General features: G+C 42.9%; 1 protein-coding gene across 1 annotated transcript; it reads right to left on the reverse strand.

Annotated features, from left to right (window-relative positions):
• Nucleotides 1-5453: 5453 nt before the first annotated feature.
• ZNF622 (zinc finger protein 622) lies at nt 5454-18074 on the reverse strand. Its single transcript, XM_063130246.1, has 7 exons — nt 17751-18074; nt 13971-14585; nt 12771-13028; nt 11888-12050; nt 10493-10605; nt 6425-6568; nt 5454-5788 (listed from the first exon to the last, which is right to left on the reverse strand). Exons 1-7 carry the CDS (start codon nt 17788-17790, stop codon nt 5661-5663), a joined length of 1461 nt encoding a protein of 486 aa, XP_062986316.1. The 5' UTR covers nt 17791-18074; the 3' UTR covers nt 5454-5660.
• Between the last annotated feature and the right edge of the window lie 680 nt (nt 18075-18754).

Genomic DNA, 18754 nt, shown 5'->3' on the forward strand with positions numbered 1-18754 from the left:
ACATTTTTATGAGATTGGGCAGTGATTTATTGAGTCAGAAAATAGGAATTTCCTCTACGCTCACCAGCTTCTCGTGGTCAACTTTGGAGAGATCTTTTAGGCTGAAATTGTTTTGAACAGATAACACATCATGAATTGGACAATATGTCCCCCCTCCTGCTGGACCACTTAATACAGAACTAATAATCAAATGAAATACGTTATAATCATTGGTGTCTGATGTATTTACTTGTTTTGTTCGTTAATTACAGCATTTTTTAAAAGTACCCTCAGGATGGGGCAAGTTAAAAACCCAAATCAAACAATATTGATTGCCTGCCTAGCCCCTTCTCCAATCCCAGGATTGCTAAAATGTGAATGAGAAATTTAGTCCATTCTGTCAATATGCAGTGTGCCCATTTTTCAGACTTGTTTCTAGCTGGTAGACTAAAATTAATGCACTTCATTTTCTGCAGTTGAATAGAGGAGTATGGGAAGGGAAGAGTATGGCAGCTAAGGAATGAAACTCCTCATCTCCATATTGCTTGTGTGCATGGACATGTGAAGCCGCAGCATACGGTCTAGTGGAGGACAACCCCAATACCCTTTGTGATCAAGTAAACGCCAGTTGTCTTCCCAATTCCAGGATTCAGGACTGGCCCAAGACATTTTGCTGCCTGAGACAACTTATTGGAGATGGGAAAACATCCTCCATTGCACAATACACCTGATGGCAGCAGGCTAGTTTAAGGGGCATAGGGCAGGCTGTGGCACACATAGTTATGGCTTCCAGCTGAGGAAGATGGCCGGGGGGGGGGGGGGCTCAAGAAAAATGGTTGGGAGGCTGCTTCCGCTGTCCTCCAGGATCTGCTGCTTTAGCCATTTGCCTCTTAGGCTGACCATATGAAAAGGAGGACAGGGCTCCTGTATCTTTAACAGTTGTATTGAAAAGGGGATTTCAGCAGGTGTCATTTGTATATATGGAGAACCTGGTGAAATTTCCTCTTCATCACAACAGTTAAAGCTGCAGGTGCCCTGCCCTCTGTTAAATCTGGTCACTCTAGTATAGCTCCTGCAGCTTTAACTGTTGTGATGAAGAGGGAATTTCACCAGGTTCTCCATATATACAAATGGCACCTGCTGAAATTCCCTTTTCTGTGCAACTGTTAAAGATACAGGAGCCCTATCCTCCTTTTCATATGGTCAGCCTATCTAATGTTAGGGCTAGTCCAGCCAGGATTGGTAAAGCATTTTAAGGAGGAAGTCCCAAACTCCTCCATATCTGACTTCTTGTGTCAGACTTGTTGCTGGCACCACGCATCGCACAAACTGAGGTGGATTCAAATGTGTGAAGGGAAAACTCTCATATCTTGTCAGTCCTCGCCAAATGTATTTTTGCCTTGCTGTCTGCTGGAGGGCTTGTCCCTATGATAAGGTAAATATCAGGCTCCAATTTTCAAGGACAAGAAGAGGATATGTTCTGTCTAAGACATTCCTGGTTAGCAGGATGCTCTGGATTATGGATGCATCAAATTCCACCGTCATGCCTGTTGCGGAAATTCACTAATGGGTTTTATATCCGAGTGAGTTACAAAGCCTTTATTATATGGCTATTTGTGTAGCATTTTCACCTTTTTCCATAGAGGCTTTTAAAAAACCTTTTCCCATTGTCAATGAACAATCAATTTGTGAAAAAATGTAAGTGCTGCTAGTGGAGAGTAAGAGTGGATGGGATCTAGCAAGAAGAGGCATAAACTGCCGACTCACTGATAACATTGTGTGAGCTACTGGTGACAAGCTGTTATTTATGGAAGGTAAAAAGCTACAAACAGTGAGAGACAACCCTGCTAATTTCCTTGTAGTCAGGAAGTCAGATTTTAAGCTCATGAGCTGAATGGTTCTTAAATATTGCTCCATCCATTAACTGTTGCAGTAATAAAAGCATTCCATTTCTTTGAACTTGTGAATACTGAAGTAGCAGTAGGCAGAGACACTACTCCTGCTGAAGGTAATCTAGCGTATAATAGGTTGGTATGGCAATATGGATGGTGTATTATGGGAGCTTCCATCTCTGACGGAGGTTTAATTCTTGATTGTTAAATACTGAAATTGCTTCCTGGTGAATGCATTATTTTATGCATGTTTGCAGTACTAAATGCTTTGTAAATCAGGTGCTAAATTTAGCCTAACTGGATCAGGAGCAGAGTCATGTGTAGGCATGATTGGGCATTTGCCAAGGGCCCACACCTCAGCAGGTGCGCCCTGCAAGGGTCTCCTGGACTAGCTCCTCTTCTTCACCATTGCAACCTGTTGTAAACTCCCATAGGCATCTACGGAATGCTGTACAAGATGAACCTTTTGTTTGATCCACCAGGGCATTTCTTGTGTTTGAATTGTTAAGCACTCAATCTCTTCTTCATAAGTTAAGAAACATCACTGATTTCATCTCTCCTCCATTATATGTTTCTGTTTGCAAAGGCATTTTGAGGACCATGCAGTCTGAGCAAGGGTATCAGGTGACTCCTTACTTGGGTCCTGGTCTAGGGAGGATATTCTGAAGAGACTGAAGGTTGTATGAAATGGGTTGTACCTGATGTTAATCTCACTTAAGTCCCATTAATTTCAACAGGTCTGCTTTAAGTATGACTAGCATTGGATACAACTGTGAGGTCACAATCCTATAGCCTGGGAGTAACCTCCACTGAACTCAATGGGACCTACTTCTGAATCACATGTATAAGGTTGCACTGTGAGGTCTGGATCTACAGTGCAGCACTAGATTGGGTATGTGTTTGCTTGAATGGTGTTATAGTCAGGGATGGTGAAAGATGAGGAAACTTGAGAATGGCAGAAAAAGGAGGATTGGTTTTGTTCTAGGAACATGCGGTTGAGTGTTGAGCCTTGGATGTTTTGCACCTCAATAAGCCTTTATGATACACTTTATTATTCATTGTTGTTTGAAGATTGCATATTCCCAGTTCACAGATGCCTAAACCTTAGTCTGTTTGCTCTTAGGGTAGTTCTTTCTCCTATTATATTCTACACATGGTAGAAATGTAGGAGCAAGCCCTAAGGCCAACTGTTCCCACCCTAAACCGCTGCCTTCCAGATGTTCTGGACTACAACTCCCAGCATTCCTGACCATTTGACTATGCTGACTGGTGCTGATGGGAATTGAAGCTTAGTTTGGGGAAGGCTGCATTACATAATCTGTAATTTGGCACATTCATGTGCTTGTATGCCTGCTATAAGAACTATTCACCCAGTTTTATGGTAGATTGATTACAACAGTAGATGGGTGCATTTACTTAAAGCTCTACTTGTGGAGGAAGGGGTGTGCCCAAGACTTACTCTCACATCCTTTGAATGACTGAGGTTGTGAGTGGGAACATTCCTTAGCTAATGACTTTGGGACATTATTTGAGCAATTGGAGGAGTCCCTGAGGGAGTGCAAAGAGTAGGCTTGGTGATGGTCAGTGTCAAGAGGCACTTCCTTCCGGCAGGAGGAGCTGGCTTCATTCAGATCCAAGTCCCTGAAGAATGTGGTGGTAGTGCTGCAGGGTGGGAGAGATTATCTTCACACCTTCTCCACCAAAAGCTGATGAGGTACCCCTGCTGGGATGAGAATAGTCTTCCCTTTCTTGCTCAAGTCTGCCATTACCCATCACTGGCTGGTTCACCAGTCTTTGGATCATGCATGCAATTTGGGCACCGTGCCTGCTCCTGCTCTCTACCTATGCACACTATGATAAGGAATGACTGGTCAGAGCTTCTATACATGGTACTGATAAGAGACTATGCAGTAGTTGTGGGTTAACAGATTGGATCCCCCCCGCCCCATGTCAAAATAGAAAGATTGCTTCGGGTTCTTTTCATTTCTGTTACTCTATATTTGTGGACAGGTGAGAAAGGGCAGAAAGGAATTGACAATGAATGTATTATTTTTAAGTACTGTGCTTATTTTACATAGCTTTGCATAGGAGACTCTCAAAAAGAATATTCTAAAACATGGATGGGGAACATCACCCTATGTTGGACTGCAGCTCCCATCAACCCCAATCAGCATAACCAATAGTAAGGTATTATGGGAGTTGCAGACCAACTTCTAGAAAGCCACATTCTCCATCCCAGTTCTAAAACTTGTCCCTGCAGCAAAGGGACAGCTCCACTGCAAATGATTATCAAGATTAAAACTCTTGCGCTAAGATGATGAACAAGGCATTATTATGCAGAGCTCAAGCAGTCTCATCTGTTATTAATTTGCATTCTCCTTGTTTTTATCCTCTTGAGATGCACAGTCTGAGTGTGATAAATGTTAATTGTATGTAAAGTGACATTGCAATGAGAAAGGTCACTTGTTACGAAATCAGGTTGGTTAGCTCTTGAAAAATGTTCCTCCAAGTGAGATGTCAGTTCTTATTCAATAGCATCATTCAAGATTTTCCAGTGAGCGATTTGAGAATAGATAGCTGGAAGATTTACAAAGTGAGCCAGGTGAGTTTGCACACACCAGTTAGCCCTTTCATGGAAAGCACCCTTACTGCTGGAAAGCATCTAGACACAGAAGTAGCATTACTGCAAAAATGTACTTACACATAAGGTGGTAAAAGAGTGAATTAATAAGGGCCCTCTTATTTCACATAGGATGCCATTTAAGTGCAAACTGTTCCTGGTTCTGTGCATGTTGTTCACAGGCACAAAAACATTACATGACAGCCAGGTCTAAGAGGCTGCCAGTAACATTAATTGCTCTCAAACGTCACTGCAACACCTTTTGTTCCAGCTGTAAGCATTCCATTGGAATATATGGGTCCGAGCAAATCAGGCTGAAGCATTAACACTTTTGATGGCTCTGAATGTGGAGGCCACATTTCTGTGGAATTTAGGGCAATCCAGCCACTCAAGAACATCTCATTATCTCATTTCTCCACTGACTTATTGAATAGGCTCCATCACATACTGTTCAGCAAGAGAGGAACAAAGAGAGCTGGCATAGCATTGTACGATAGAGATAGGTTGTGAGATAGAGAGTCCCTGGTTTGAAGTTCTTATCAAGTTTGTTGGTAGTGACCATAGGCAAGTTCTTCTCTGTCTATCTCAGCAGGAGTAACAGTTCTCTTCATAAGAAAATAAGATGAGCCGTGCAGGATCAGACCAAGAGTCCATCTAGACCAGCACCCTGTTCACTCAGTGGCCGAGCAGGTTCAACAGCACTCTCCCACCCATGTTCCCCAGCAACTGGTGTATATAGGCTTACAGCCTCCTCTTCCTGCGTTTCCCCCCAATATAGAGATAATATAGGATTAGTTAATAGGGTTGCTGAATGGTTTACCGAACTATTGTATATGAAACACTGTCAACATCTCATAGTGCTCTGCATATTATCTTCAAGCACCAAACAAAATGTGCAGCTGAGCCAAACCCAGCTGCACGGTATATATATTTGGGAGTAAGTACTGTGACTAAACAATACATGCGTTTTATGCATAAGCTTTATTGATCTGAAGTATGACAGGAAAAAAAAATTATTGGACTGGAAATTCGCCGTGGGAAAGATTTTGAAACAGCAGCATGCACGGAGCCTCCATTTCAGTGCCACAGTCCTCAGTTACTGAATCCCCTATTCTATCGCCAGGAGGAAAAGGAAAGCTCAGGCTTTCAATGTGCATCTTCAGACACTCTCAGAACCTGACTTGCATGCGGAAGTGCATCTGCTTTGTAGCGTTATTCTTCATGCCGGTCTTCAGCATCCACTTTGCTTTCATCCTCTGAAGGTACTGCATGTCACGCTCACGAGCCAGCCCTGCTCCTGCAGTAATGAAGAGAGAGTGGCAACATTCAGCATCTAAACAGGGGACGAACGGGTGTTTAGGATGAACAGAAGCATATAACCCTCCCATCATCTCTGCATGGGTACAGTGGGATTCTTACCCAAGTAGTTGCTACATTGGGGGATGCATTAAATTTGGGCCCAGCAAGCTTACAAACATTTGTCAATTCGCCTACAGCAAGCCGGTCCACCGTTTTGCTACTGCAAATGGATCAAGATAGGAGCGGCCTTGCTGAATCAGACCATTCATCTAATCCAGTTTTGTGTTTCCAGCAACAGCCAGATGCCTCTGGAAATTCCTGAACAGATACTAAGCTATAGATTGAAATAGTCTGGTACAACCGGGGGAGGGTGGGGAACAGAACACCTACTTAACCTTTTAGGATTGGCAGAACGAGGCAGATGCTAAAAGCAGGAAAATTAAGAGACGTAGTTTCTTTGAAAAGTTGATACTACCTAGCTTGAAAAGAGAGAGAATTGATCTGCCTGTACCAGACAGTTACTATATTTGGTTACTTCCAGGAAACATTTCCACTTATGGTTAAAGAAGACGACGACGACGACGACATCTCTCTGGCTACTAACAGCATTACATTATTAATCCTGTTTGCCTACCTGTACTGCTTGTCCAACCCAGGGCTTTATACTGTTGCAACACTCTTCCCACTGCCTGCTTATTTCTAGAAACGGCAACAGCTCGTGAGGAACCAAACCGCTGCTTGTAGTATCTCATTAAGGAACGGTGACCAATCCTGGCTCCTTCGTAAACACAATTAAAAAAAATCATAACATTAAAGCAAGAAAGAAAACGGTACCGCTTTTTGCTTTTAGACAAACTGGGAAATAGCCATTATGATATTCCTATGCTATTTTGTTACTTGGCTGTGAAACCTAGGATCCCCCGAGGGCATGATAGACAAGTTACATTGAAGGCAGAAGCAGCTGCAAATTGATTGCACAGTACAGCACAGCAACACTGTATAACAACTCCTATCAGCTTAGTGCCCTCCAGAGTTTTTGGACTATAACTCCCATAATCTCCAACCACTGTCCATGCTGGCTAGAGCTAATGGAGGTTGTAACCCAAAACAACTGGAGGGCACCACGGTCAAGGAAGGCTGGTGTATAACATGAAGGCTTGTAATTTATGTAAAGAACAGTTGGAGGAGTGATTCTTAACCACTAGCACCCACCAACTCTGCAGCAGGTATCCTTGAATGTCTCCAAGCCACAAGTAAAACATTAGGAAACTTTATTCCAATATACAGGTATATTTATGATATGTGTAGCGCGCACAATTTTCAGACATTCATTTCACAAGATCACTGTGCCTAATGGCCATCAGCCAACTCCTAGGCTTGTTTTATTTATTTAATTTCTATACTGCCCAATAGCAGAAGCTCTCGGGGTGGTTCACAAAAATAAAAACTGTAAGGGACAGCATAAAATACCGAAACTTATTTGAGCTCAAAGGGCACTTTGAGAACCTGTGTTTCCCCCACTTTTTATCACTATTAGTCTCCACTCCCATTTTCTTCCTGAAAGCTCAGCACACATAATTAGTCTAATTTGTAAATGAATGAAATATTATTTTTTGTGGATTTTTGCCCCAAGCAGGGTGAAGGCATTCCTGCAAGATTCCTCTTTGCTGTGGCCTCCTTAAAGTTCTAGGGAAGAATCACTGGGATTTTATCCACAAGGTGGGGTAAAAATACTATATGATTAACAGATGTTCTGTTTACTAATGGGGATGGGTTTTTGTAAAATCCTATCACCTTCAAAATACTTATATCAGTTTTACTCACTGCATCAAAGAGTTAAGGAAGGTATCTCTCCAGGTTCATTCCTAACCAAACCTCCCTCTCACCTGCCACAGCTAAATTATTCCTAGAAGATAAGAGCATGTACTTAGAGCAGGGGTTGGCAACTCAGTACCCTCCATGTTTTGGACTACAATTCCCATCAGCCCCAGCCAGCATGGCCAATGGTCAGGGATTGTGGGAGTTGTAGTCCAAAAGATGTGGAGGGCACCAGGTTGCATGTGGGAGGTCAGAGCAGGGGTAGGCATCTTCAGTTGGAACAGAAGCCAATTTCCACCCGCAGACTACTCCGGAAGCCGCACTCTTGTATCTGCCACTGTGCCATCAGCAAAATGTAATTGGTTTGCAACCAAAATTTGGTAGGAAACTGCTACAGAGAATAGTGATTTGCTGCCAAATTTCAGTAGCAAATCGCTTATTGTTCTTGCCACCGCCGATGAATTTTGGCAGCATAGGTGTGGCAGTGGGATGGCACTCCATGGGGGTGAGGGGTGTATGAGGTTCCCAGGCCATGTGTCTCCCACTCTAGCATAGAGCTTCCACTATCCAGTATCCCTAGAAGCAACTCAAGATGATTAGGGCTATCGTTTTGGAAAACACAAAGAACTAGTTGATGTGAGACCTGATTAATCCAAGACTGAAACAAGCTGAAAGCTGGGGGAAAAAACTTTTGGGCAATTAGGAGGTTCTCATCCCAATAAAGATCAGAGGGAAGTGAAGTGGCTATATAGTTGTATGGTCTTTATGACAAGCTGGATGTATTAATGAACCGAGGCACACTTTGAGCCAAATCTGACATACTGGAATAGTAAGAAAGGGTCTAGCCTTCCATGACCATATGAATATGCTGATGACTCTGAAGAGCAACCTTAATCAATATTTATCATGGAAATAACCTCTAATATCCCGGCATGAGTAAATAGGCTGTGCGTCTGGTGACTGGCATGTTAGAATTCTGAAGAACCGTAGCACCATCTAGTGCTTTGTACATTTAAATACACCTTGTGTCAACATTCAAGCATTTTCAAGTTAGTTAAGCAATTTTCTACATTATTCCTAAAAACAGAGATGTGTAAAGCATGGCATAAGCTAGAAAGTATCTGCACCAAAATGTAGTTGTTCCCTTTATCAAAACAGTTATAAGACACAGATCCTGTAGAGATGGTGATATTTGTGTTTGTGTGTGTGTATAAGGAATTGCCCTCAGGAGCATTTCAACTCAAGAAGTGCTGGAAATCTGCTAGAAATCACTCTTGCTCTCAAAAGTGTGAAAACACAGTCATCTATTCATTTCATTTGCAGCCCATGTTTACCAAAGGACTTTGGATAAACAGCAGAGCTATTGAACATTAAAAACAATATTTCCCTGACCTAAAAAGGTTTTTAGTGAGTCAAAGAAGACATAAAAGGGGCAAAATCCCTGAGGCTGCATAAGCCAGTTCCATAAACACATACACAGTGGTAGTTTGTTACCATTCTCCAGGCTTCATCTTGCACTTGCTGCTGCAAGTCAAACTCCTAAATTAAAAAGGGAAGGAATCCAATGTCTTCTTACTCTTCCCCCTTCAAGCTATTATCAGCCATTCTGAAAGCTGACCGCTACTCAATAGGTTTATAACCCACTTTTACGCTAACGTGGAACTCAAGTCAGTGATCTCCCACTGTGGCAATGACCAGATTCAGACCTGTCTCACTTCAGCAAGGCTGCTGCGTCACGAGCCATCAGATTTTTCAATGGAGCACTGCCGTTTAAGTCCACAGTGGTAAGCAGGCTGACTCTGAAGTGTAGTCCACTGAAATCAACAAGGATCCCTTCTGAGGATACACGGCAGGATCAGACTGCAAGGCCTTAACAACTCATGGGCAGAAGGACAATAATGTGCCACATGCAGGGTTAAGGTATTTTTAGAAGGGAGACCACTTTCAGAGCTGACAACAACATTCACCAACAACTAGGTTTGTTAGAGATTATTATTATTATTATTATTATTATTATTATTATTATTATTATTATTTATATAGCACCATCAATGTACATGGTGCTGTACAGAGTAAAACAGTAAATCGCAAGACCCTGCCGCATAGGCTTACAATCTAATAAAATCATAGTAAAGCAATAAGGAGGGGAAGAGAATGTAAACAAGCACTGGGTAGGGTAAACAGGCACAGGGTAGGGTAAAACTAACAGTGTAAAGTCCAAACAACATCAAGTTCCCCATATATACAAACGACACCCGCTGAAACTCCCCCCTCCACGCCACTGTCAAAGACACAGGAGCCCTGTCCTCCTCTTCATATGGTCACCCTAACTCAAATCTATACGAGACAAACTCAGGATGGGCTCACAGCAGAGGCAGCAGATGAAAACACAACCTTCCTAGATTTACCAGTTTAAAACCTGCGACGGGAGAGAAAACCCTCGTCCCCATTGAGCCCCATTGAGTCCCCGTTGAACTTGCTGCTCCAGGGAATCAAGATCTTGCTGACTTGTTCAGTTTCTCACCCTCCAGCCCTTTCCTCTAGCGTTTTCTCCTTCTTTTTCTCTCTCCTTCAATTCACCGACTCCAAGCTGGCTCTGCATTGCCCTGGCAACCTGTGGCAGCCACCAATGGCTCCAAGGACAGGAATTAAAAAAAAAAAAAAGTGGAGATCCACCTTGAGGTGGAAAGAAGGGGAAAGAGAAGGAAGATTTGGGGTCCAGAAGATCCCTGCCTCAACAAAGCAGTTGTTAACCTTCCGATTATAAAAAAATCTGTTCCCGTTACACGCCAAGCAACATCTCCCTAGCACTGCACAGTAGACAGAAAGATACAACTGGCAGGACTAGCAGGTTGATCCTGGTATATTTCAATAATCTACTCACCTGAAGGTAAAACCAACTCCATAGATTCATCATCATATCCTAAGTTTTTCTCCAGTGGCAGTTCGTCAGACATCTCCACATGCTCTCCTTCTCCATAGTCAGGGTAAGTGCTCCTATGAACCAGCAACAGAAAAATCTTGCATTAGAAAAACAGAGAAATAAGAATGCAGCTACTGCTAACAGCTCAATCTGCAAACCCACCACTACCCTACATAGAACTCAACTTAACCAGGCAAATCTATCAAGACTAAGGTAAAAAGTCGCTTGCAAGTGATATTCCTCAAACTGCTATAATGTGTCTATACCACTAGGATAACGGACTGTGTCAGCAATAGGGATGTGAAGGCCTGGAGAAGTGGAAAGATCTGAAAAATTTGGGTTTTCTTTTAGAATTTAAAACAAATGTATTTGTATATTGTTACCCATCCTTTACTCTCCCCCCACAAAATGACTTATAAAAACTTTGTAATAAGAACACTTTCATAGAAAGACTAAAATTGTAAAAAAGTCTAGAAATAAAGAAGCCATGGGGAAACATATTTTTAATCTCCTCTATAAGATTCCTAGCAGAGTTAGTTCTTTCATTCCTTATTAAAATTATTGGTCTAAAGTATATTACTGATATTTATGCTCAGTTTCCCAACATGTGAGTAGAGTCACCATTGTGCACTCCTGACAGTAAATGCGCATTCTTGATAGTTTGGGTTTTGTTCTATAGAGCTCTGCATTTCTGATGCTGTAGCAGTCATTTAATGTCGTTCTATTCTATTCAGACAATAATTACAAATTTACCAGTAAATGAGCAAACTAAGTTATACATAAAATAACCTTAGGAACAGAAAGGCTGCTTCGTGTTCCTAAAGAAGCCCTCCTGAACCTGGTGCCCTCCAGATGTTCAGCATTTCTGACCATTGGCCATGCTGCCTGGGGCCGATGGGAGCTGAAGTCCAAAATATCTGGAAGGGCACCAGGTTGCAGAAGAATGTCTTAAAACAACAAAATGGCAAAAAAAACCACAAGCAGTACTTAGAAGTCTCAGTGACCTCAAAATGCTGGCTGACTTGAGCTGAGAAGCGAAATGGAGACTCCTGGAGGAAGGCATGGCTGGTTGACTGACTGGAATGCTCCTATTACAGTGTTCCAGACTGCAACATTTTGTTGCAGGTTCCATTTGTAAAGTTATTTCACATGTCACAATCAAAGAGTTATTAGCGAGCAGTAGCACTGATCCAGGCAGGTGCCATGTAATTTTGCCCATCCACGTGGGGCTTAGTGGCATACGTTCCTTGAGTAGCACAGTACTGGACCATGCAAAAGCAGCTCCCGTGCCTCAAAGGTAACATTTTAATTGGGCCAAAGCTCAACCACTGTTTCGAACCAGCAGCCATTTCCCACCTGAAATCATAGAAGTCTGCAAACTCCAGGGCGGCATCTCCCTCTGTGAAGAGCTTACAGTGACTTTTGTCATTCATATGTGCCTGCACGGCTTCTGTCGTATAAAAGGATTTCCCCTTCTCATTGCACCACAGGCATATCTTCCCAACTCCGACCTTCTCTCCTGTGGATTGCAAGGGGGAGAAGATGTCTCTCAACTCAAAATATTTAGGAGTTTCATAGCATTTCATAATCCGAGCTTTATTCCACATGGCAAAATACAAAGCAAGCAAGGTTACTAAACGAATCAACTGAACTCCACGTAGAAAACCACTAAGAAGAGGGGCGAGATTACATATATTCCACCTCCAAGCCTGCCGGACATCCATACACACATAACATTTGCATAAGGCCTATAGACATAACATCTAGTAGATGTAGGGTCAAACGTGGTCATTAACCCACATAGCATTCCAGAAAAAAAGGAGTTTGGATTTATGTACAAATTGATTTTACCCACACAGACCACATTATGCCCAATACATGGTTGGTGCCATCCTACTTCCTTATTGTCTTTACATATTCACAACCTCATCAACACCAACCGATAGATCAGCCTTCACCAGCAAGGTGCCCGCCAGATATTTTGGGCTTCAACTCCCATCAGCCCAAGTTAGCATGGCCAATGGACAGGAATTCTAGGAGACGTAGTCCAAAGCATCTGGAGGGCACCAGGTTGTGGAAGGCTGCTAAAGCCATCTGAGAAGCTGAGAACAAAAATCTAGAAGCTTTAAAAATTGATAACACATAATGAGAATACGAAGATGGACGCTACATCATGCTTCTTTAAAATCAAAAACATAGCTTTATCTTGCTAAGCGTGGGGAAGATCTCATAGACTTACCCAAGTACTGAATCAGTCCTCTGAGATCTACGACATATTCTATGTCTGGAATAAAGAAACTATGGACCTTTGTCATGTGGCCCACATTCTTCATGAGAGAGCTTGAATGGTGGGAACAGAATAGGCAGTCTGTTATCGGGATTGCATCAGCGCTGAGATGATCTTTCCCAGATGCACCCTCTTCTGTTTCATCTGAGATTCCTTCTGCTTGTCCTTCTTCAGACTCTAGATCTTCATCTGTGTCTACATCCTCCCAGCCTTTCAAACCAAATTAAAGCAAAAGCTTAAGATCAGCCTTTTCATGCTCACTAGAAGATTCATTTCAACAATTTCATATAACCATCACGCTAATGACCTTGTAATAAACGATGGGCCATCATCTGCTTGATTGGCTCCAAAATGAATTGGGTTGCTCAAGTGGTCCAAGTCAAACACATGAAAAAACTTGATGGGTTTTTTGGATGTTTCACTTGAACGCCAAAGCAATTCAAATCCTCTGGACCCCCTCTGCTCTCGCTGCCATTCTCTCTCATCGCCCCCCCCCCAACATTCCCTAAGGAAAAAATATGATGGGAAAGCTGGCCGAGGCATGGGAACTCAATCAGGTGATCCATGTAGCAACCATATGTGGTGGCTGTCACCCAACTGAAGAAATCTAAGATGATTAATTGTATGAGTTTTGATCAATTAACTGATTAATCCATCAACAAAAATAATAAACACAATAGTTTTGAAGCAACAAGCACACATGTTTTTAGAATCAAACACACATACGAATGCCATAGCAGGCAATATCCATGAGGCACTCCTACCTATGACAGAGAACATGGAAATGGCTCTTATGAGGGTTGCCATCTACAGTTTTTGTAAGTATTTGTAATAAAAATGATACTTAAAAAAAAACAAAAAACTGGTACTTGATTGGTGATGGTACCTTAGTCAATTAAAAGTTTTTTTATGCACCATTACCCTGTGCAAGTTTACTCAGGAGGAAGTCCCACCATTCAATAGGGCTTATCAATCAGACCAACTAATTAACTGATTAAACACTGAAGCCTAGTTGTAACAAGCAGACTGGCTTTCAATGATTCAAACGGGCTGTTGCACAAGGCCACCTCTCCCCATTCCTGGATTTTCCTGCTAAAACATCCACTCCACTCTTCACCTTCCTACTGGCATAAATTGCCCATTCCCAGTTACCTTCCTCCATATCTTCATCCTCCCCTTCATCCTCGGACTGCTGCTTGGCCAGCTTCTTGGCTTGTTCTTCAAACCATTGTAGTCGGGGAGCTTTCTCTATGCGCTCTCTGCTCTGTAATGAATCGCTACTTTCTGCAGCAACTGGAGAACCAGTAGCATCCCCGGACAACAACGGAACCTTCTTTGGAGATGAGGACGGCTGAGCTTTGATGGCTTGCTGGATAGCAGCATTCATTGCATCTTTGTCATTCTCTTGCGCAAGGCCTTTCTCCAAGTTCTTCTCGTTCAGGAGTTCTACCTTCTTGCTGACAGCTTGGACAGCTTTCTTTTCAAGCTCCAAGTGTTTCTTCGACTTCAGGTGGTTCTCATAAGCATTGAAGTTGGAAAATCTCTTGCTGCAAGCTGTGCAATACATAGCCGTGGCCTTATCCTGCTCCTCCAGCCCTGCTCTCTGGGCCAAAACCCTCTCCTGGAAGTTCTCGGCAGTCACAGGTGGCATCTCCGCAACTTTCCGCTTCAGATTGTACCTATGCCAGTCAGTCTTGTAATGAGCGCGCTGAACTTCAGCATCTTTGAAAGCCACACGACAAGTGATGCAGGTGTATGATGCCATGGCTGCAAAAGGAAGGAGAACAAGCAAACACAGTAACAGAAGTGGTCTAGAATAAGAAAAAAGTGACGTGCACCTTAACAGCTTAGACATGCCTTATTTTAATTCTAAAAAACAGTAGACGGGGGAAAATATGTATTTATTATCTTGTGGATCTCTGCAGTTGACCGTTCATTTTAGATTAACACAAAAAGAAAAAAGTGTATGGCACAATACATTCAAGAACTTTTCGGTACCGTTGGTTGGAGCAAGAGAGCAGTTCTCCAACCCAAGCACAGTCAGGCTATGAACAGCCCATCAAGGGTTTCATAAACATCCTACTTTGCTGCCTATCTAGGGCTGCAAATTAAGGAAACAAAATAAACAGGGGTGTCAAGACCCTAGCAGGCCACAATACAAGGCCACTGCCATGCGCTTTACTTGCAGGGTCACAAGTTGCACAGGGGGGCTCACAGACAACTGCCTAAATGTCCTCTACTGATACTGTATGTTGAAGAGGTAGAAACAGCAGAAAGTCATCAGTGTACCAGGATTACTATCCCAAATAAGTTAACACTGAGGTATATATATTAGCACAGGGGTAAGTAACATGGTGTCCGTGGACACCAATGCACTCCCCAGACACTTTCCCACTTTTCTTGGCATTTGCCAAGTTGCCCTAACCACCACCCCAATTAAAACAACATCTTAACACATATTCTTACTGGCAGCAGGGGTTGCTGCGAAATAGGTTTCTCTTGGTGCTGTTGGCTTAGAACCCACCTCTGACTCATTTCGAACAAGTTACTTGTCCTTTGCCACGCCTCCTATGGAAGCCATTTAAACTTTTTTTTGTGGTGTCCAGGACAGTTTCTCAAATGGCCAAATGTGCACATTGGCTCAAAAAGGTTGCCTGCCTCTGTACCAGCACAACAAAATCCAATCTGTGTCTCATATAGTATTAACGAAAAGCTGAAGAGAAACACCAGAAAACAGCCATCAAGGCCAAATATTAATCTGTGCCTAATTCGCTGATACTCTTTCTTTTTAAAAAGACACATTATCAGACACATTCAGGTTCATACTGCTAGTGAGGTGTCAGATGACTGGCTGCTCTTCCATACAAAAACATTATCCACATTAAAACTAGAATAGCAACTAGAATATTATGTGCAGCGATATATTTGTATGGAAAACCATTCCATCATTTGCCCTCACTTGCAGTCTGCAATGGAGACCTTTTCCCTCTTTTTTTTTACCCACCTCCTTTCTTGTGTGTGTGTGTGTGTGTGTGTGTGTCAATTTCAGCGGGGAAACAGGTGGGGAAGGGTAAATCCCTCCCAGAGTGTGCTGGTCCAGATCCGAATCAGGACCACACGCAGTTAAACTAGAGTAAAGAAAAGTATCAGGCAGAGCTACACCTTTGCGATAAGTGGAATGTGTCATTTGGCCCAAAGTCAGATGAGGTTTGTTCAAATATAGCAGGGAAAGGAGAGACAGGCTCTGGTGCTGTAGTTGATATGGAATGAACATTTAATTGTTTCCAAATTTAAAATGGCTCAACGTTTCGGACTCAAAAGGAACCCTTCCTCAGGAGCTAAAACAAATTACAAAACCATTATTTAGTTATCCAGTTCCCTCTCTTTTTGTTCATTACAGGTTGGTTTAAATAGATGCATATGGCAATTAAAAATTTTAATTAAGAACTAACTCAGTAAGAGTTAGGACAGTGAGATATGCATAAAAATTGTCTGTTAGAACAAGAAATTGCATTATAATGTTTTATTCTGAATTTCTATCGTATTTGTATGGGTGTTGTCCTCATTCTTTTATACTAAATAATGGTTTTGTAACTTGTTTGTTTTAGCTCCTGAGGAAGGATTCCTTTTTTGAGTCCGAAACGTTGAGCCATTTTAAATTTGGAAACAATAAAACGTCCATTCCGTATCAACTACAGCACCAGAGCCTGTCTCTCCTTCCTCTCTTGGTGCCATTCCCTCTCACCTAGCCAAATATTATTTTCTTGGCTCGTCGTTTTGACCATGTTTCTCCTTTGATGAAATCTCTTCATTGGCTTCCGATCCCATATAGAATTCAGTATAAGCTTCTTTTGCTGACATTCAAAGCGTGTCATGGTCTTGCACCTTCTTATCTTTCCTCTCTCATTTCACTTTACCATCCCCCTCGTACCCTCCGTTCTTCAAATGTTATGTTGCTCTCTCCCGCCAAGAGTCTCTATCCCTCTTGCTCGGCTTCGCCCATTCTCCCCGGCTGCCCCGTTTGCTTGCAATGCTCTTCCAGAGCAACTACGTACCACGAGTTCCATTGTAGATTTTAAAACGCGTTTGAAAACTCATTCGTTCTCAATAGCTTTTGGTATTTTAGCTTGATTTACTATTCTTATATTACTATGATTATTCTCTTATTTCTGCTTTGTGAACCCCTTCCCCCACTTCATATGTTTTAATGTGATTTTAGATTGTAAGCCTGTAGGCAGGGTATCGGTGTTTTATTTGTATATTTTGTACAGCACCAAGTACATTGTTGGTGCTATAATAATAATAATAATAAAAAATATGGCAGGGGCCAGCGAGAAGATCTGGAAGTGATCTTGCAGGTAGGGTGACCATATGAAAAGAAGGACAGGGCTCCTGTATCTTTAACAGTTGCATAGAAAAGGGAATTTCAGCAGGTGTCATTTGTATATATGGAGAACCTGGTGAAATTCCCCCTTCACCGCAACAGTTAAAGGTGCAGGAGCTATACTAGAGTGACCAGATACAAAAGAGGGCAGGGCACCTACAGCTTTAACTGTGGTGATGAAGAAGAAATTTTCTTTTCAATACAACTGTTAAAGATACAGGAGCCCTGTCCTCCTTTCATATGGTCACCCTACTCGCAGGGCTTTTACCTTGGCAGAATTTTCTGAAACACCTTATTATTCCTACCATAATCTACAGTTACAGACAGAAGAAAATATACTCTTAGAATGTGTCTCAAATAGGGCAAATAACTAACGCCGGTCAACTTCTTGCCGTCAACACACTGATAAAAGACGACAGCAGAGACCAGCCCAGACATTGCTCATCCTCCCCAGGCTCTTTTTCTTCTTCAACTTCTTCCTTTTTTCCTGGCTAGCCTGCTAAAAAACCAAACCAACCAGCGCGTCCGTGACATCGCATTAACCTTACTTGACGCCGCAGGGTCGGGCGAGGGCTCGCTGCTCATCATGCAGCACTGGGGAAGGGCCGGTCGGGAATCGGCTGCTCGGGCTCCGAATGGCGACGCAGGACGTTGCTGATCAAAGGAGGCGCAGCGGCCAATGGAAAGCGGCGACCGGAGGGGAGAGAACGTTGGGGAAACAGAATCGAACGCTGGAGCCGCGAAGGTTCCACTGGACTGAGCTCAAGTCCTGGACACGGGCAGCAGCTTCGAGACGCCGCCAGCTGCAAGAAGGCCGCTCCCTTCCTTCTTCCGGGTGCACGAATTCACCGACGCTCACGCCCTGGCAGCCACGCTTCACGCCGACGCGGCTCTTCTCGCTTCCGGGTAGAGAAAGCACACGGGTGGATCGTCCTCCATCACGGCCGTTTCCACTTCCTCTGCTGCACCGCCTGCGCGCGCCTCCTGCAGCCCCGGAGGGTTAACTACACCCTTGCATTCATTTGCCCTTGTGGTCAAGATTCAAAACTCTTACGAATCTTCCAGATCTACACCACCCAGCAGGATGTGACACTTTGAAAAACTGTATATGGAGTGAGTGTGTCCTGGTCCCCGACAGTTGTCACTACTGGTATAAACCGTGTTAAAGCAGTAGTGTAGATTTTGCTAAGTGGAGGCTGGTGGCTCCTATTTAGTGGGGCTATGAGTCTGCTCTGATTTCAGTCAGAACCAATCAGAGCTCTAATGTAAGGTGACTGTATGAAAAGGAGGACAGGGCTCCTGTATCTTTAACAGTTGCATAGAAAAGGAAATTTCAGCAGGGACGGATCTACAGTACTGCTTTAAAGTGCTTTATAACAGTTATAAAGCGCTTTAACTGCTTTAAAGCGCTATAAAACTGTTATAAAGCACTTTAAAGCAGTAGTGTAGATCCAGCCCCAGGTGTCATTTGTATGCATGCCGCACCTAGTGAATTTCCCTCTTCATCACCACAGTTAAAGCTGCAGAAGCTATACTAGAGTGACCAGATTTA

The sequence above is a fragment of the Elgaria multicarinata genome, chromosome 7, assembly GCF_023053635.1.
Source record: "Elgaria multicarinata webbii isolate HBS135686 ecotype San Diego chromosome 7, rElgMul1.1.pri, whole genome shotgun sequence".
Taxonomy (NCBI): Eukaryota; Metazoa; Chordata; class Lepidosauria; order Squamata; family Anguidae; genus Elgaria; species Elgaria multicarinata.